At 50.2% G+C, this 16,607-nt stretch overlaps 1 protein-coding gene across 1 annotated transcript in view; it reads left to right on the top strand.

Moving 5' to 3' along the window:
- LOC142296679 (actin-like protein 6A) overlaps positions 1–16,607 on the top strand; it is a 43,773-nt gene that overhangs the window by 18,347 nt on the left and 8,819 nt on the right. Inside the window, exons 11-13 of the mRNA XM_075340597.1 lie at positions 2,544–2,624; positions 3,089–3,181; positions 3,288–3,377. Of these exons, the coding sequence (XP_075196712.1) occupies positions 2,544–2,624; positions 3,089–3,181; positions 3,288–3,377 (264 nt within the window). The remainder of the gene's footprint in view (positions 1–2,543; positions 2,625–3,088; positions 3,182–3,287; positions 3,378–16,607) is intronic.

The raw sequence follows: 16,607 nt of genomic DNA, 5'->3' as shown, positions 1-16,607 counted from the left end.
AGGCGTTTAACACTATAAATCATGGAACCCCTTGTCTCCCCTGTTGTATGTTATTATAATGGAACATCTGGTGGTGGCCATTAGAAATAACGTTCATATCAGGGGTGTTGAGGTGGGCGAGGGGCAGTGTAAATCGTTCCTCTTCACTGATGACCTTCTATTTATTGCTCAGCCGCGGGTCTCATTTCCATCTCTGATCAAGGAGTGTGAGGAGTTTGGGAACCTGAGCAACTTTAAAGCGAATTTTTCCAAATCTGAAGCCTTGGATGTGACCTTGTCGAATGGAGACATGGAGTATCTCAATGACTATTTCCTATTCAAATGGCAGAACTCTGCACTGAAATATCTGGGCATAATGGTTCCAAAAGATCCCGCAAAAATGTTCTCCCTTAATTTCTTGCCTCTTTTAGAAAGAACTATTAGGGACCTAAATAAATATGATAGACGTATACTTTCCTGGTTTGGTCGCATTAATGCTATTAAAATGGATGTTCTACCTCGGTTTTTGTTCTTGTTTCAGACAATCCCCATAAATTTGCCCGAGTTTTTTTTCCAGACTTCAGTCAACTCTGTCGAGGCTCATGTGGGGTAGTCAGAGACCTCTAATGGGATTCTAAGTTCTATCTAGACATAAAAATGAGGGAGGGGCTGGGCTCCCTAATTTCAGACTATACCATAAGGCTACTGTTCTGACACGGTTGCTAAATTGGCAGTTTCACCGCGTTTAAAAACAGTGGGTGAGTTTGGAACAAATCAGCTCTGAATAACCTTTACATAATCTCCCTTGGCTTGGTGGAGCGAGCAGGGGTTGTATAGGGCAGAAGGTGGACTTCGTGAGGGCAGCTCTAAGAGTGTGGGATCTTGAAGTCAAAAGGGGATGTCTCTCCTCAGGCAGGGGACCGCTTACCCCTCTTTGGCTACCCAGAGTTCCCCCTGGGCAAACCTTGAAACTTTTTTTGGGGTGGAGTTGGGTTCTATCACATTCTCCAGGGAAATATGTTGCCTCCTCGTGAGATACTTGCAAGGGCAAGGGGTGAGGTGTCTTGGCTGGAATACTTGCAGTTGAGGTCTTTTTGCTCATCCAGGGGAAGAGAGAAGGTTTTTACTACCATCTCTCCACAGTTTGAAAAGGTATTTCTTATGGGATCGCCACCTTCACTCTCTATCAATTTATGAACTAGAGAGATGGCACAGACAGCCCAAAATTCATGGTGGGAAGAGCTTGGGGTGGATATGACAAAGGAAGAAGGGAAACGGGCGTTTTTCTGGACACACAAACTATCAATGGCTTGCGAGGTGCAAGGGAAAAATTACAAGACACTCACCCAATGGTACGTTGCCCGGCGCCCTCCATGCGGCCTTCCCCTCGGTCTCATACAGGTGCTTGTGGTGCGGTATTGATGGAGGATCCATGCTGCATGTATGGGGGAGTTGTCCTAAGATTCAGCCCTTCTGGGATTCAGTATTCTCAGTGTACTGAATAATGAGTGGGAACCAGGTGGACAATTCACCACAGATAGCTCTTTTTTCTGTCCTCCCGGGCTCTGTTAAGTCCCAGAAGAATGATCTGTTGAGATTTTGCCTAACTGCAGCTCGGATTATCATTACAAGATTGTGGAAGTCAACACATTGTCCTTCCATGACAGACTGGTTAGGGGAGATGGCTAGTCTTCAGAAAATGGAGGACCTCACGTGGAGAGGGACGAGTCTAATGATAAATTTGTTCGGGTGTGGGGTTGCTGGATTATGTGCCTAGACTCCACAGAGTTCCGGGAGGTTTGTGAAAATGTATGAGCGGGAGATTTATCCTTTTGCCTCGTCCCACCCCCCCTTTACCCCTTCTTTTCTTTATTTTCTCTTTACTTGTTTACCCGACTTACTTATCTTGCGTACTTAAGTAAGCGCATGCTTAGTACGGAAAAAGGGCATTCCTTGCGTATAGCGGCTGTTGTCTATGTTTTATTGTGATACACGCCTCCCTGCTGTTTTTGTTTTGTTTTTTTTTTCTTTTTTTAAAGTTGTAGAATTTTCAGGAGCAGTGACTGCTGCAATTTTTTTTTCTTTGTATGGTTTACAGACTGTTTACAATACCTTTTGCTATTATATGGACTGTTCTACTACACATGAAAGTGGCAACTAATAACTGTCCTAAGTGGTTTTGTGCTATATGGGGCTAGTGATTAAATCCACTCATCATGTGTGGTCTACAGAACTATAGCCAAGTACATTAAGTACAACGCACTAGTGTAACAACAATGGAATGACTGAGTCAGGACAAGTGATATATTTTTTATTTTTGAATCGCAATCCCCACTTTTTTCATTTATGGCTTATTACGTTGCAAGATGTAATTGATTTATAAGAAAAAAGGCCTTTTTTTTTTTTTTTTCACTAGTGATGGAGTTGCACTTCAGGAGTATAGATTGTTTCCATTATGTGGTTATTGATTGTTAACACTTATCTTATAATTAACAGTAAATGTCTCTTTTTTTGTGTTTTATGTAGAGTATAAAAAAAATAATTGCAATATATTCTCTCTTTAGGGCATCACTGATGATACCGCGCTTGGAGTTAGCCAAATTGTGTTGAAAAGTGTTGACATGTGTGATAGTAATATTAGTGCGGTAAGTATAAAATGGACAAGTAAAAGGTTAATTAATGTGCACAGTAAGGGTTCATTCAGACATCAGTTTTTCTTGTATGAGTGCTATCCATGTATTCCACTGATATGTCGTACCTATACTAGTGAATAGGTCTCTTCACATATCCATGATTTTTCGCAGATCAAGTGGTCTGTGGAAAATCATGAACACATGTGCGACTGATCTGAGCATCGGATCAAAATTGGCAATGCAAGTCTATGGGTCCTTGAAGAAGATCGGACTGTACTCTGATGATATCCGAGTTCAGTCTGATTTTCACAGACTAGTAGGAAGGAGAAGGTGGGGAAACATTATTGTTTTTTTTCTCCATGTATGAGAAAAACTGATGAATCTCGGATGAATGAAAATTCATTACAGTTTAATGGTAATTTTGCCTACTGTCCGCTACTCAGTAACGTAAAGTAATAATGCATTTTATTTCATAGAAATTGTATGGAAACATCGTCGTTGCAGGAGGAAATTCCTTATTACCAGGATTTACTGACAGACTCACAAGAGAACTCTCAAATAAAACAAAGGTAACGTTTATTTTCTGCAAATAGCTTTTTGGGACGACATTTCCTCAGCTAATTGTCCATATTATCCAAATAGGAGAACAGCCATGATGATATCTTTATATTACAGAACATAAAACTGAAGCTGATCACGAATCAGCTGGCGACAGAACGGAGGAGGCTCAGTTCATGGATTGGTGGATCCACTGTGGCTTCGCTGGTGAGTCCATTATTTTTTTTCAAAAGGTATTGTGTGATTTGTGAACGCAACATTGAATTGCCCAGTGTAGGGTCAGAGGGCCTGGTACAGTACCAATTCTCCCTTTACTGTGAAGGATAATTTGTCCCACTAGATACAGTGCCTTGCGAAAGTATTCGACCCCCTTGAATTTTTCAACCCACATTTCAGGCTTCAAACATAAGGATAAACATTTTTAATGTTATGGTGAAGAATCAACAACAAGTGAGACACAATTGTGAATTTGAACGAAATTTATTGCTTATTTTAAGCTTTTGTAAAAAATAATAAACTGAAAATTGGGGTGTGCAATATTATTCAGCCCCTTTACTTTCATTGCAGCAAACTCACTCCAGAAGTTCATTGAGGACCTCTGAATGATCCAATGTTGTCCTAAATGACTGATGATGATAAATATAATCCACCTGTCTGTAATCAAGTTTCCGTATAAATGCACCTGCTCTGTGATAGTGTCAGTGTTCTGTTTAAAGCACAGAGCGCATCATGAAGACCAAGGAACACAACAGGCAGGTCTGTGATACTGTTGTGGAGAAGTTTCAAGCCAGATTTGGTTACAAAAAGATTTTCACAACTTTAAACATCCCAAGAAGCACTGTGCAAGCAATCATATTGAAATGGAAGGAGTATCATACCACTGCAAATCTACCAAGACCCGCCTGTCCCTCAAATTTCATCTCAAACAAGGAGAAGACTGATCAGAGATGCAGCCAAGAGGCTCATGATCACTCTGGATGAACTGCAGAGATCTACAGCTGAGGTGGGAGAGTCTGTCCATAGGGTAACAATCAGTCGTACACTGCACAAATCTGGCCTTTATTGAAGAGTGGCAAGAAGAAAGCCATTTCTCAAAGATATCCATAAAAAAGAGAATTTTGTTTACTTACCGTAAATTCTTTTTCTTATAGTTCCGACATGGGAGACCCAGACCATGGGTGTATAGCTTCTGCCTCCGGAGGACACACAAAGTACTACACTAAAAAGTGTAGCTCCTCCCTCCTAGCATATACACCCCCTGGATGACCAAATCTAGCCAGTTTAGTGCAAAAGCTGAAGGAGGACATCCACCCACAAGTAGAGACAGAGCAAAACCCGGAACAACCGGAACCTCTGACTACAACAACAGCCGGTGAAACCACACGGAACAAGAAAACTGCCAACAGGCAACAGGGAGGGTGCTGGGTCTCCCATGTCGGAACTATAAGAAAAAGAATTTACGGTAAGTAAACAAAATTCTCTTTTTCTTCATCGTTCCTTATGGGAGACCCAGACCATGGGACGTTCCAAAGCAGTCCATGGGTGGGAATAAACAGAAAACTGAGAAGTAGGCGAAACCTAACTTCACAAGTGGGCGACAGCCGCCTGAAGGATGCGCCTGCCCAAGCTCGCATCTGCCGAAGCATGAGCATGCACTTGGTAGTGCTTCGAAAAGGTATGCAGACTGGACCAAGTGGCAGCCTAACAGACCTGCTGAGCCGTAGCCTGGTGCCTGAAAGCCTAAGAGGCACCGACAGCTCTGGTCGAGTGTGCCTTGATCCCCGGCGGGGAAGGCACTTGAGAACACTGGTAGGCATTGGAAATGGCCAACCTAATCCAGCAAGCCAGGGTCGGCTTAGAAGCCGAGAGGCTCTTACGCTGACCAGTGGTCAGCACAAAAAGAGAAGTGCACCGCCTAAGAGCAGCGGTGCGAGACACATAGATCCGGAGCGCCCGCACCAGATCCAGAGTATGCAACGCTTTTTCAAAGCGATGAACAGGAGCCGGACAAAAGGAAGGCAGGGAAATATCCTGGCTAAGGTGGAAAGGAGATACCACCTTCGGAAGAAAGTCCGGAGACGGACGAAGAACCACCTTATCTTGGTGAAAAAACAAAAAAAGGTGACTCAGAGGAGAGCGCAGCCAAATCAGAGACTCTCCTGAGGGAAGTTATGGCCACTAGAAAGACCACTTTCTGTGAAAGAAGAGACAAAGAAACCTCCCTAAGTGGCTCAAAAGGGGGTTTCTGCAAGGCCGTGAGGACCAGATTAAGGTCCCAGGGATCCAGAGGTCGCCGGTAAGGCGGAATGATGTGAGATACGCCCTGCATGAAGGTGCGCACCTGAGCCAGCCGGGCGATACGCCGCTGGAACAACACTGACAGGGCCGAGACCTGTCCCTTGAGGGAATTGAGGGATAGTCCTAGCCGCAGACCAGACTGTAGGAAGGACAGAAGGGTCGACAGGGCAAAGGGCCAAGGGGCGTGGCCGGAAGAACGACACCAGGATAGGAAAATTCTCCAAGTCCTGTGGTAAATTTTTGCCGAGGAAGACTTCCGAGCCTGAGTCATAGTGGAGATGACTTCGGGAGGAATGCCGGAAGCCGTCAGGATCCAGGACTCAAGAGCCACGCCGTCAATCTGAGAGCCGCAGAATTCTGACGGAAAAACGGACCTTGTGAGAGAAGGTCTGGACGGTCCGGGAGATGCCACAGCACCTCTACGGACAGACGGAGCAGGTCTGGGTACCAAGCTCGCCTGGGCCAGTCTGGAGCAATGAGTATGACCCGACGGCCCTCCATTCTGATCTTGCGCAGGACTCTGGGCAAGAGAACTAGACGGGGAAACACGTAAGACAGACGGAACTGGGACCAATCCTGATCCAGCGCGTCCGCTGCAAAGGCCTGAGTATCGTGGGAGCGAGCCACGTAAACCGGGACCTTGTTGTTGTGCCGGGATGCCATTAGATCCACTTCCGGAGTTCCCCACTTGCGGCAGATCAACCGGAACACTGCCGGATGCAGAGCCCACTCGCCGTTGTCCACGGTTTGACGGCTGAGATAATCTGCCTCCCAGTTTTCTACGCCTGGGATGTGGACTGCGGATATGGTGGACTTGGAGTCCTCCGTCCACTGAAGGATGCGTTGACCCTCCAACATTGCCAGGCGGCTGCGAGTCCCGCCCTGGTGATTGATGTAGGCAACTGCTGTCGCGTTGTCTGACTGGACTCGAATGTGCTTGCCCGCCAACAGGTGGTGAAAGGCTACGAGAGCTAAGAGCACAGCTCTGATTTCCAGCACATTGATCGAGAGGGCTGATTCGGACGGGGTCCAAGTGCCCTGTGCTCGGTGGTGGAGAAATACTGCTCCCCAGCCGGTTAGACTGGCATCCGTGGTGAGGATCACCCAGGACGGGGCCAGAAAGGAGCGTCCCTGAGACAGAGAGAGGGGCCGAAGCCACCACTGAAGAGAGCTCCTGGTCTGTGGCGACAGAGCCACCAACCTGTGCAAGGAAGAAGGCCGCTTGTCCCAACAGCAGAGAATGTCCAGCTGCAGAGGACGCAGATGGAACTGGGCAAAGGGAACCGCTTCCATTGACGCCACCATCTGACCCAGCACCTGCATGCGGTGCCTGATGGAATGACGGCGGGGCCTCAACAGAGAGCGCACCGCCAGATGGAGGGACTGCTGTTTGACTAAGGGCAGCTTGACAAGTGCCGGCAGAGTCTCGAATTGCATCCCCAGGTACGTGAGTTCTTGGGTCGGGGTCAAAGTGGACTTGGGCAGATTGACAAGCCACTCGAATTGGACAAGAGTGGCGAGAGTGAGCGAGACACTCCGCTGACAGTCTGCGCTGGATGAAGCCTTGACAAGAAGGTCGTCCAGGTAAGGAGTCACTGCCAACCCCTGGAGGTGCAGAACCGCCATGACCTTGGTAAATACTCGAGGGGCCGTGGCTAACCCGAAGGGGAGAGCCACGAATTGGAAATGTTCCTCTCCGACTGCAAAACGTAGCCAACGCTGGTGTGAAACTGCAATTGGCACATGCAGATAGGCATCTCTGATGTCGATGGATGCCAGGAAATCTCCTTGGGTCATTGAGGCAATGACTGATCGCAGAGACTCCATGCGAAAGTGCTGCACCTGAACATGCTTGTTGAGAAGCTTGAGATCCAGGATGGGCCGGAAGGAACCATCCTTCTTGGGGACCAGGAAGAGATTTGAGTAAAAACCTCTGAACCGTTCCCTGGCGGGAACCGGTACAATCACTCCGCTGGCCTGCAAGGATGCCACGGCCTGAGAGAAGGCGGCGGCCTTGGAGCAGGGGGGAGTTGACAGAAAAAATCTGTTTGGCGGGCTGGAAGAGAATTCTATCCTGTAGCCGTGAGAGATGATATCCCGCACCCACTGATCGGAGACATGTTGAAACCACACGTCGCCAAAGTGGGAGAGCCTGCCACCGACCAAGGACGTTGCTGGCTCGGCCAGATAGTCAAGAGGAGGCTGCCTTGGTGGCAGCAGCTCCTGCGGACTTTTGTGGACGCGGCTTCTTGCGCCAGGAGGGCTTCTGGTCCTTGGCTGAGTTAGTGGACGAAGCCGAGGGCTTAGCGGACGACCAGTTGGAGGAACGAAAGGAACGAAACCTCGACTGGTTCCTGCCCTGGACAGGTTTCCTGGTGTTAGTCTGCGGCAAGGAAGTACTCTTCCCGCCAGTAGCCTCCTTAATTATTTCATCCAGTTGTTCACCGAACAGCCTGGACCCAGCAAATGGGAGCCCAGCAAGGTACTTTTTTGAGGAAGCATCTGCCCTCCACTGTCAAAGCCACAAGATCCTGCGGATAGCGAGGGAATTAGCGGAGGCCACCGCAGTGCGGTGAGAGGCCTCCAGCATGGCAGACATGGCGTAGGCTGAAAAGGCTGAAGCCTGGGAAGTTAAGGCAACCAATTCAGGCATAGAGTCCCTAGTGAGGGAATGCATCTCCTCTAGGGAAGCAGAGATGGCTTTGAGAGACCACACTGCTGCAAAGGATGGGGAGAACGAGGCCCCTGCCGCCTCATAGACAGACTTGGCCAGGAGGTCAACCTGGCGGTCAGTGGGATCGTTAAGTGAGGTGCCATCAGCCACAGATACAACTGTCCGGGCTGAGAGTCTAGACACCGGAGGGTCTACCTTTGGTGAGTGAGCCCACTCGTTGAACACCTCTGGTGGAAAAGGATAACGGTCGTCAGAACCACGCTTTGGAAAGCGTTTGTCATGACAGGCTCTGGGCTTGGACACAGTGGCTTGAAAACTGGAGTGGTTAAAGAACACACTCCTTGTTCTCTTAGGCAAGGTAAACTGGTGTTTTTCTGCCAGAGAGGGTTGCTCCTCTGATGCTGGCGGATTGAGGTCCAGTACAGAATTAATGGACGCAATCAAGTCACTCACATCTGCGTCACCCTCGGTCAGATCAATGGGGCACATGGAGGTAGCGTCCGAGCCCCCAGTAAAGACATCCTCCTCGTTCTGCGGGTCGACTCGTGAATCGGAGTCGCGGGACGAGGAAGGAGAGGGGTCCCTGCGTCTCCTCTTAGGAGGATGGGGTCTGGGAGCAGATGAAGAATCCTCTGTGAGCTCTGCAGAGCGAGCCGAAGCAGCAGAGGCACCCTGAGAAGGGGGCTGATGCATGGTCAGCAGAGTCCGGGACAGCTGTCCCATGGAGTCGGCGAAAGACTGGGAGATAGATTTAGAAAACACTTCAACCCAAGCCGGGGGTTCAGCCACCGGGGCCGGAGCAGCCGGAGGGACCACTGGGGAGACTCCAGGCTGAGGCACCACCATGTTAGAGCAGGCATCACAATGAGGGTATGTGCTCGGTTCAGGCAGTACGAGCTTACATGCAGTGCATATTGCGTACAGCCTTGCAGCCTTGCTCCTAGTGTGAGACATGCTGCTGAGGTGGAGGCTCTGCAGTAAGAATACACTCCTTCAGAATGACCCCCAGAGAGTGTATAATAAAGTCCACAACCAGAGGTTGTGGCTTACCAGACCGATTTATGTGCCCTCCAGATTCCACAGCTCGGACCCCCAGATAGATTGCAGAGATGCAGCAGCCAGCGCCGATCAGTGTGAGAACGCTGATAAAATGGCGCTGGAGTGAGGAGGGGGGGCGGGACATAGCCCAAGAGCGGGAACCGGAGGGCCAAGGGGATATACAGGGGAGGGAAACATCTCCTCAGAGAGGAGTGTCCTCCCCCGAGCTGAACGGCCGGTGGGCGGCACCGCACTGTCCCTCTGCATGACTGACATGCAGGGGCAGTGAAAGCGAAACTAGGCCGCAGCCGAAGCCAGGGCCTAAATTTTAGAACGCGGCCGGCGCTCAGGCACCTTCGGCGCGGTTCTCTGGTGAAAACCGGAGAACCGGCCGGAAATGTCACAAATAGTACAAAATACACTCTCCCCAACATTAAAGTACAAGGGACCCCCCCTGACAAGAACGTCTCAAAACTTAGCTTGTGAGACGCAGGGCCAGGTCCCTGAGGGATGAGTGCTCCGTCCGGCAGGGTCCTGAAAGGGCTGCGGATGGAGACCGGTCTCCTGCAAAGCAGTGAGAACCGTGTTGGCTCCCACTTCAAGCCAGAGCCCGAGGGATGGCGAAGGAGCGTGGCATGTAAGGCTCCAGCCTTGAAATCAACCTTAACAACACCGCCGACACAGTGGGGTGAGAAGGGACATGCCGGGAGTCCAGGCTTGGACCCGCTTTTCTTCAAACTCTTTAAAATGAAAATCAGATGAGAATGCATGAATGTGGATGTGTGCCTCCTGAACACAAAGCATTGAACTGGCTAGATTTGGTTATCCAGGGGGTGTATATACTAGGAGGGAGGAGCTACACTTTTTAGTGTAGTACTTTGTGTGTCCTCCGGAGGCAGAAGCTATACACCCATGGTCTGAGTCTCCCATAAGGAACGATGAAGAAAAATGTCATTTAAAGTTTGCCACAAGCAACCTGGGAGACACCAAACATGTGGAAAAAGGTGCTCTGGTCAGATGAAACCAAAATCGAACTTTTTGGGCACAATGCCAAACGATATGTTTGGCGTAAAAGCAACACAGCTCATCACCCTGAACACACCATCCCCACTGTCAAACATGGTGGTGGCAGCATCATGGCTTGGGCCTGCTTTTCTTCAGCAGGGAAGATGGTTAAAATTGATGGGAAGATGGATGGAGCCAAATACAGGACCATTCTTGCAGAAAACCTGTTGGTGTCTGCAAAAGACCTGAGACTGAGACCGAGATTTGTCTTCCAACAAGACAATGATCCCAAACATAAAGCAAAATCTACAATGGAATGGTTCACAAATAAACATATCCAGGTGTTAGAATGGCCAAGTCACAGTCCAGACCTGAATCCAATCAAGAATCTGTGGAAAGAGCTGAAAACTGCTGTTCACAAACGCTCTCCATCCAAGCTCACTGAGCTTGAGCTGATGGAAAAGGAAGAATGGGCAAGAATTTCAGTCTCTCGATGTGCAAAACTGATAGACACATACCCCAAGCGGCTTGCAGCTGTAATCACAGCAAGAGGTGGCGCTACAAAGTATTAACGTAAAGGAGACAAATAATATTGCACGCCCCGATTTTCAGTTTATTATCTATATATATAATTGCCTTATTCTGTCTGTCTGTCTGTCTGTCTTGCTCCAAAATTGTGTCCTTACCGTGACATGTCCTTACGGTGACAAACAGCGAATTGGCCGCTGGCCTTGCCATGGCCCCGCCCCCCCGCACGGATTGGCCGCTTGCCTCGCCTTGGCTCCTCCCCCCCACGGATTGGCCGCTCGCCTCGGGTCCACCCCCTCCCCGCACGGATTGGCCGCTCTCCTCGCCTCGGCTCCCCCCCCAAGCACGGATTGGCCGCTTGCCCAGGCTCCGCCACCCACACGGAATGGCTTCTCGCCACGAGGTGAGCGCATCAAGGTCCTGCAGCGGCGGAACACACACACACGCACACACATAAGAACACACACACACACACTCACTCACTCACATCACATCACATCACATCACAACACACTCACACACTTTCACACTCACTCTCACACTTTCACACTCACACTTTCACACTCACACTTTCACACTCACACTTTCACACTCACACTTTCACACTCACACTTTCACACTCACACTTTCACACTCACACTTTCACACTCACACTTTCGTACTCACACTTTCACACTCACACTTTCACACTCACACTTTCACACTCACACTTTCACACTCACACTTTCACACTCACACTCACTCTCACTTTCACTCACACTCACACTTTCACACTCACACTTTCACACTCACACTTTCACACTCACACTTTCACACTCACACTTTCACACTCACACTTTCACACTCACACTTTCACACTCACACTTTCACACTCACACTTTCACACTCACACTCACGCTTTTACACTCACACTTTCACACTCACACTTTCGTACTCACACTTTCACACTCACACTTTCGTACTCACACTTTCACACTCACGCTTTCACACTTTCAAACTCACTCACACACTCACACTTTCACACTCACACTTTCACACTCACACTTTCACACTCACACTTTCACACTCACACTTTCACACTCACACTTTCACACTCACACTTTCACACTCACACTTTCACACTCACACTCACACTTCACTCACACTCACACTCACACTTTCACGCTTTCACACTCACGCTTTCACACTCACGCTTTCACACTCACGCTTTCACACTCACGCTTTCACACTCACGCTTTCACACTCACGCTTTCACACTCACGCTTTCACACTCACGCTTTCACACTCACGCTTTCACACTCTCACGCTTTCACACTCTCACGCTTTCACACTCTCACGCTTTCACACTCTCACGCTTTCACACTCTCACGCTTTCACACTCTCACGCTTTCACACTCTCACACTTTCACACTCTCACACTTTCACACTCTCACACTTTCACACTCACACACTCACACTCACACACTCACACTTTCACACTCACACTTTCACACTCACACTTTCACACTCACACTCTTTCACTCACATTCACACTTACACTTTCACACACACTCACACTCACTCACACTTTCACACTTTTACACTCACACTTTCACACTCACACTTTCACACTCACACTTTCACACTCACACTTTCACACTCACACACTTTCACACTCACACACTTTCACACTCACACACTTTCACACTCACACACTCACACTTTCACACTCACATTCACACTTACACTTTCACACACACTCACACTCACTCACACTTTCACACTTTCACACTCACACTCTCACACTTTCACACTCACACTTTCACACTCACACTTTCACACTCACACTTTCACACTCACACTTTCACACTCACACTTTCACACTCACACTTTCACACTCACACTTTCACACTCACACTTTCACACTCACACTTTCACACTCACACTTTCACACTCACACTCACACACTAACTTTCACACTCACACATTCACACTCACACTCTCACTTTCACACTCTCACTTTCACACTCTCACTTTCACACTCTCACTTTCACACTCTCACTTTCACACTCTCACTTTCACACTCTCACTTTCACACTCACACTTTCACACTCACACTTTCACACTTTCACTCACACACACACTCACTTTCACTCTCACACTTTCACACTCACTTTCACACTCACACTCACGCTCTCACTCTCTCTCACACTTTCACACTCACTTTCACACTCACACTTTCACACTCACACTCTCACACTCACACTCTCACTCACACTTTCACTCACACTTTCACACTCACTCACACTTTCACACTCACACTTTCACACTTTCACACTCATACTCACATTCACACTTTCACACTCACACTCATACTTTCACACTCACACACTCACACTCACACTCTCACTTTCACACTCTCACTCTCACTCACACTTTTACACTCACTTTGCGAAAGTGAGTGCGAAAGTGAGTGCGAAAGTGAGTGCGACTCACTTTCGCACTCACTTTCACACTCACTTTCACACTCACTTTCACACTCACTTTCACACTCACATCAGATCGCATCCATGTCCTGCAGCGGTGGAACACACACACCTCACACACACATCAGATCGCATCTACGTCCTGCAGCGGCGGAACATACACACGCACACACATAAGAACAAACACACACACATCAGATCACACTCACTCTCACACACACCTCACACACACATCAGATCGCATCCACATACTCACAACATCCCGTGATATCGCTTGCTTCTCGGCGGCGATACTGTGCAGTGATCTTCCAAGACCTGCCGGAGGATCACATGGCCGGAAGTGTGACGCCCTGGGCAAGCCAGGGGTCACAGGTCACAACATCATACGCACCCCACATTCCCTGCAGGAACACCAAGCTAACCCAAAATCCTTGTTGCCTTCCTCCAGGGGCTGATGTCCACACCAGGGGGTGGGCCAGGCGGTTGGCTCCGCCCACCGAGGAGTTCACAGCCTTGAAGGCAGGAAGAACCAGGCAGATCAGTTTAGGAGTGTGAAGTAGAAGGAAGTGAAGTGGTAAAGGAGGACAGTAAGAGTGGTTACAGAAAAGGAACAGTTAAGAAAGCCTGAAGTTGGTCCGGGTGTGTGCCCCGGACTGTGACGGCGGTGATAGTCTGCAGGGGGACTGTTTGGAGGTTGCTGGAAGGACCGCGGACGGGTGGTGACCCGGCGGTACTGGAGCAGTATACGAAGAACAGTCAGCACCAGGGCAGGGGCTTTTCGGATCCCGGCAAGGCTAGGAGTCGCCATAATTTGCTAAATCCGTCAGTGAAGGGGACCTCTGTCTCCTAACAACCAAGTCCCGATTGAAGGCAACAGCCCGACCGTGAAGGGGAGACACCGCCACCGCCAGGGCACCAGTTTCCCAGGGCCAGCACCTGCGGGCAAAGTAGGGCTCCTTCGGCCCAGATTGAAGCCGAGGAGTGGGTAACCGGTGGGGACCCATCGCTGCCAAGAGACTTTACATAGGTGCAGGGAAGAGACAGTCACCGCTAACTGCAGGGAACCGCAGCACCGTAACCGTTCGAGGGACCCGTCCAACCAGCCGTTTGTTTACCGAGAACTGTGTCGTGTTTACTGGCTGAGTGAGTACCTCCGTGCCGTGCGGCACAGCGCTGCCCCTGCGCCCCTGCACCTCCACAGGCCCCATCCCCGCCTGTCCACCATCCCAATCCCATCACCGGGCCCCGGGAGCGCCAAGACCCCTACCCACGGAGGGGCAAATCAACAACTGGCTGCTCCGTACCATCACTCCCGGGTTCCCCAGAAAGAGCAGCGGTGGTGTCCACTTAATCACCACAACCGTGGGTGGCGTCACGGACAAACTATCCCAAAACCCAATCCCCTTTCACTCACGGGCGAGGAGCGCCGCTCGAGCCCCCGGGATCCGGCCCATCGCTCGAGCCACCGAGCAGCAGCAGGCCGTAGCAGCCGCGGCAGCCGGACCCGAGCAGTGGGAGAGCGCGGCGTCCCCTCCTCCGCCCGCGACAGAAGCATGTGGTATCTCCGGATGTTGTGAGTGTGTCAGCGCATATGTGCGATATCGTCAGTGTGTGTGTATGCGATCGGATGTGTGAGTGTGTGTGTGTGAGTGTATGCGATTGGATGTGTGTGTGTGAGTGTGTGTGTGTGTGAGTGTATGCGATCGGATCTGTGAGTGTCGGCAGAGGAGCACGGCGTGCAGCACAGCTGCTGGGACCGCCCACCGGTGGGCACAGGGAGAAGTGGGGTGTGTGAGTGTATGCGATCAGATGTGTGCGTGTTTACTCTCTGATGTGTGACTGTGGAGCACGATGGGGGGTGCACAGCATGGGGGATGGAGCACGATGGGGGGTGCGCAGCATGGGGGATGGAGCACGATGGGGGTGCGTAGCATGGGGGATGGAGCACGATGGGGAGTGCGCAGCATGGGGGATGGAGCTCGATGGGGAGTGTGCAGCATGGGGGAAGGAGCACGATGGGGGGTGCGCAGCATGGGGGATGGAGCACGATGGGGAGTGTGCAGCATGGGGGATGGAGCACGATGGGGAGTGCGCAGCATGGGTGATGGAGCACGTTTGGGAGTGCGCAGCATGGGGGATGGAGCACGATGGGGAGTGCGCAGCATGGGGGATGGAGCACGATGGGGAGTGCGCAGCATGAGGGATGGAGCACGTTTGGGAGTGCGCAGCATGGGGGATGGAGCACGATGGGGAATGCGCAGCATGGGGGATGGAGCACGTTTGGGAGTGCGCAGCATGGAGGATGGAGTACAATGGGGAGTGGGGATGGAGCACGATGGAGGGTGTGCAGCATGGGGGATGGAGCACGATGGGGGGTGCAGCATGGGGGGTGGACCACGATGGGGGGTGCACACCTCCCCCCAAAACACACACACACACACACACACTGCCACACACGCACTGCACAACACACCACACACACACTGGGAACCACAAACACTGCCCTACACAGACACCCACACACACAACGCCGCACACACACACACAACACCCAACACACAAACACCGCGGCACACACAAATATACGCACATACCGCACAACACACACATTGCACAAAACATACCTCCCCCCAAAACACACACACACACACACACACACCCCCACACAAACCGCGCAACACACATACACAACGATACAGACACACAGCGCTCCACAAATAATGACACACAACGCAACACACAAACAACACCGCTCTCACCCCCCGCCACACCCAGACAACACCCAGAACATGTACACCCTCTACACAAACACTTGGTAACTACACACAACATATATATATATATATATATATATATCACACTATGAAGAAAAAGACATGGATCGCACATCCCAAAAATACATTGATCTAAAAGCCGCTAGGCAAAATATTAAATAGAACATGAGGTTCTTTTGTTACCATTCTGATCAGATTGTATTAAGCCCACTGCCACGTCACGGCAAACCTCTTGAGTGGGTCCCTAACCTGACCTTTTTGTGTGGCACCGTGCACCGACCACCGCCGTAGCGACAAAGCGCCAGCAGGGCGGGCGACCTGGCGCCTCACAGCACCCATGCTGCAAGGCAAAGCCCCCAAGGCTCCAGGCCGCGCCGCCCCACCGACACCACACCACCACAACAGCAGCCACCACACAGCACCAGCACACAGTGAGAGGAGCTGTGCACTCACCTCCCACTGGCTCCCATATGTGAACTGGGAGCAAAAAGAAGGCTGACCCCTCTTGCAGTTTCCTGCTGATTAAAATCACCTGTGCCAAATGGGGAGAGTGCAGATCCAAGCAAAAAAAAGAGGGGGATAGAATGTTGTATAACACACTATGAAGAAAAAGACATGGATCGCACATCCCAAAAATACATTGATCTAAAAGCCG

Source organism: Anomaloglossus baeobatrachus, chromosome 3, assembly GCF_048569485.1.
Source record: "Anomaloglossus baeobatrachus isolate aAnoBae1 chromosome 3, aAnoBae1.hap1, whole genome shotgun sequence".
In the NCBI taxonomy this organism is placed as follows: Eukaryota; Metazoa; Chordata; class Amphibia; order Anura; family Aromobatidae; genus Anomaloglossus; species Anomaloglossus baeobatrachus.
The sequence above is the reverse complement of the archived record's forward strand: the minus strand, read 5'-3'. Positions and strand labels throughout refer to the sequence as shown.